Source organism: Propithecus coquereli, unplaced genomic scaffold, assembly GCF_000956105.1.
Source record: "Propithecus coquereli isolate 6110/MARCELLA unplaced genomic scaffold, Pcoq_1.0 Scaffold154, whole genome shotgun sequence".
NCBI classification, from domain to species: Eukaryota; Metazoa; Chordata; class Mammalia; order Primates; family Indriidae; genus Propithecus; species Propithecus coquereli.
In genome coordinates this window covers 1,546,493-1,549,680 of record NW_012139858.1, presented here as the reverse complement: position 1 = coordinate 1,549,680, position 3,188 = coordinate 1,546,493, and the positions used below count along the sequence as shown (strand labels likewise).

Below are 3,188 nucleotides of genomic sequence, written 5' to 3'. Positions count from 1 at the left end.
TATTTTTGTTTCTCTTCAACTATGCTTTATCATGTTTTATCACTTCTTGTTTTTTAGTAATATTTATTTCATGTTTTATTATTAAAATTCTAATATATGAAAAAAGAATTCTAATATATGATGCAAAGATCTAATTTTTTTACATAAAAACCCTTAAAATATTCCAAATAAACATTTCTTTAAGCCATGGTGTGATTAGAACGGAAAAAAATTATACTTTCTTCTCCTTCAGGGGTGTGTCCAGCAATGATTTCTCTTCTTTGGAGGCTTTATGTAAGAAAATCATTAAAGAAAAACAAGCTTTTGAAAGATTGGAAGTTAAGAAAGAAACTTTACTGGAAATGTTTAAGGTATATTGAACCATAATGTATGACCTCCACTTTTATATTATTCATTAATGTTACTTGAAGTTGTATCACCAGGGTTTAGTGTACTATTAATATTTTGTTCTTTAGAGAAAGTTAATATTTTTAAAACATGAAATATTGATAATTTATATTTATACAATGCTCTGATAAGTAGTACTTTAAGTTATATTTTAGCTATAGTAGTTGGAGGTAGAAGGAAGATTTTTTAAAAAAATCATTTTTCCTATTTTCAGTACAATAAGTTCAAGTGCCGGATATTGAATGAAAAAGTGAATACTCCAACTACCACAGTGTATAGGTGAGACTATCAAATGTCATTAAATGCATCTGGTGTGTATGTCATTTTGTCTCTATTAAAATTTCTTTCATTTTATCTTTAGGTGTGGCCCCTTAATAGATCTTTGCCGGGGTCCTCACGTCAGACACACTGGCAAAATCAAGACTTTAAAGATACATAAAGTAAGCAATGTACTTTTAAAGACCCTCTGTATAAACGTATTTGTCTCATATGGTTGTGTGTTTAAACTTCATTGGTTTCTCTTTTCTACCATTTTTTTCTTGCATATGCAAGGATGATCTTTTTTCTCCTGCTGTCTACCAACTGGGTGCTGTATGTCATCAGTCTTTTATAACTCAAAGTATTTCAAGGGTGGACTGACTCTCCATCACCAGAGCAAGCATAGAGGGATAGAGATTTGGGGGAGTCACAAAATCAGGCACTGGTGGGCCATCGTGGCTCTACAAGCTTTGAGACTTTGCTGTAGGAATATGTGCTTTTGCCTTTTGAATGTCTAAATTAATATTACCCAAGTTGTTCTTTTTAACAAAACTAATCCTGCCAGTTTTATACTAGTTCATAAACATTTTATGGTGATTATTACAAATGCACTTTAAATCAGGATAGTAATTGACTTATTTCAAAGTTTGTTTGTTGGCTCATTTTCATTTTTCCTTAGTCATTTTGTGAGAAATGCCTTTGCTGTCAGAGAAATGTTCGTGGAATTGTGGTTTGAGGGGTATTGATGGGTGGACATTTTTGAGGGAAGAAAACAGCCAACTTTGTGCTGCAGAATGAGTCTGACCCACCCTAGTTAAGCTTCAAAGCAATTGGGAGTTAAAATAAGTGCAGTGTTTACAAATTTGAATGTTTCATGGTTAATCGCTTTTTTTCCCACCTAGAATTCCTCCACATACTGGGAAGGCAAAGCAGATATGGAGACTCTCCAGAGAATTTATGGCATTTCATTCCCAGATCCTAAAATGTTGAAAGAGTGGGAGAAGTTTCAAGAGGAAGCTAAAAACCGAGATCATAGGAAAATTGGGAGGGTATGTTAAAGACCACTGATGAGTCTAGACTGAGTTTTCTTCAATTTCATGTGGAATTTAGCTGTATTGACTAGGATTTTCATTTTGAAGCGATGCTGTAGCTTTCAAGTAACTATGGTACTATTTCCTATATGAGCTATAAATGCTAATTGTCCACATTATCTTTCTGAAGTGTACTCAGTACCACACAAGAATGCATTTTAACTACTGCTTTTATTGAGAACAAATGCTGGTGACCTACAGCTTTCTATAAGAGAAGTATAGCAGCTTTTCACAGAGCTGGGAGAACTGGACTTTGGAAACTGTCTATCTAGTCTAACTGACCCATTTTAAAAATGTGGAAACAGAGTCCCAGAAAGTTTAATCTGCTTGTTGCCCAAGGTAACACAGCAAGTTTGGGATTCTGTGCTGTCATTTTCTTTACCCATTATCTCTCTACCCCTGAATGGCCTCTAAGCTGGAAGTCAGGTTTGATAACATTCTCCCTTAAAATAGGGTTTTCTCTATGCCAGGGGTCCTTGGCTATTAGGTCATGAAGCTTGAGCTAGAGGCAGCATCCAGTGCCATCTCCCTTGACTGCCTGGCATTCCAGCTAGCAATGGTTGTCGGGCCCTTCCCTGAGAGCTTTGGGTATTTGGTGAGGGAGGTGGTGAGCAAGGAGACAGGAGGATGTGTTTCTTTCACCATCACACAAAACAGCCAACTTCATCTCCATCATCTATTTTGTTATCCCAGCCTCCTTCCTCCCGCTCCTATTAAAGAAAGAAAGAAAGAAAATCAAAAAACACCAAGATCTTGGAGCTCTGGGGAATTAAAAACCTTGAGAGCTACTATAGTGGTAGTAAGAGAATTGAGTCCCTTGCTCTACGTCACTCTTGGGTAAGCTTCACAGGATTGAGGGATATAACAGGGAATGTACTTGTGCTAAGTTGTAAATCAGCTGCCATTCTGTACCGTTAAATTGTACAGCAGAAATATTGGCATAGGTTCTTTAATTCAGGATTGGCAGAATTGAAATATGAGATATCATGACCATATTCTGAACTCAAGAACACTGCAGTTTATGTTGATGGTGTGTACCTATATATAAACATTCTTTTGCTTTTTTTTTACCCAGGACCAAGAACTGTATTTCTTCCATGAACTCAGCCCTGGAAGTTGCTTTTTCCTGCCCAAGGGAGCCTACATTTATAATACGCTTATTGAATTCATTAGGGTAAACCATATTCGTTTTCTTCTGAAGATTTAGGATATAAGATGATTTTATTAAATAGGTCTGCTGAAGGAAAGATAATCTCCATTTGAGAAGAAATATATAAAACAGTAAATAAAGGTAGAAGTCTGGGTCTCATAAACTTTCTAGTATGTGATTTTGTCCATATACATAAGTATATATGCAGAGGGAAGCCAATGAGCTTGAAGTGGGACCTGTAGTCCTTTACATAGAAGCTCTGTGCCCTCTTTGACTTTAATTGTTCATTTGTGTTTTCTTTG

General features: G+C 35.9%; 1 protein-coding gene across 1 annotated transcript in view; it reads left to right on the top strand.

The window, feature by feature from the left end:
* The window catches only part of TARS (threonyl-tRNA synthetase), a 29,046-nt gene that overhangs the window by 12,057 nt on the left and 13,801 nt on the right, over nt 1–3,188 (top strand). Inside the window, exons 4-8 of the mRNA XM_012640505.1 lie at nt 233–350; nt 602–666; nt 749–827; nt 1,548–1,694; nt 2,812–2,910. Of these exons, the coding sequence (XP_012495959.1) occupies nt 233–350; nt 602–666; nt 749–827; nt 1,548–1,694; nt 2,812–2,910 (508 nt within the window). The remainder of the gene's footprint in view (nt 1–232; nt 351–601; nt 667–748; nt 828–1,547; nt 1,695–2,811; nt 2,911–3,188) is intronic.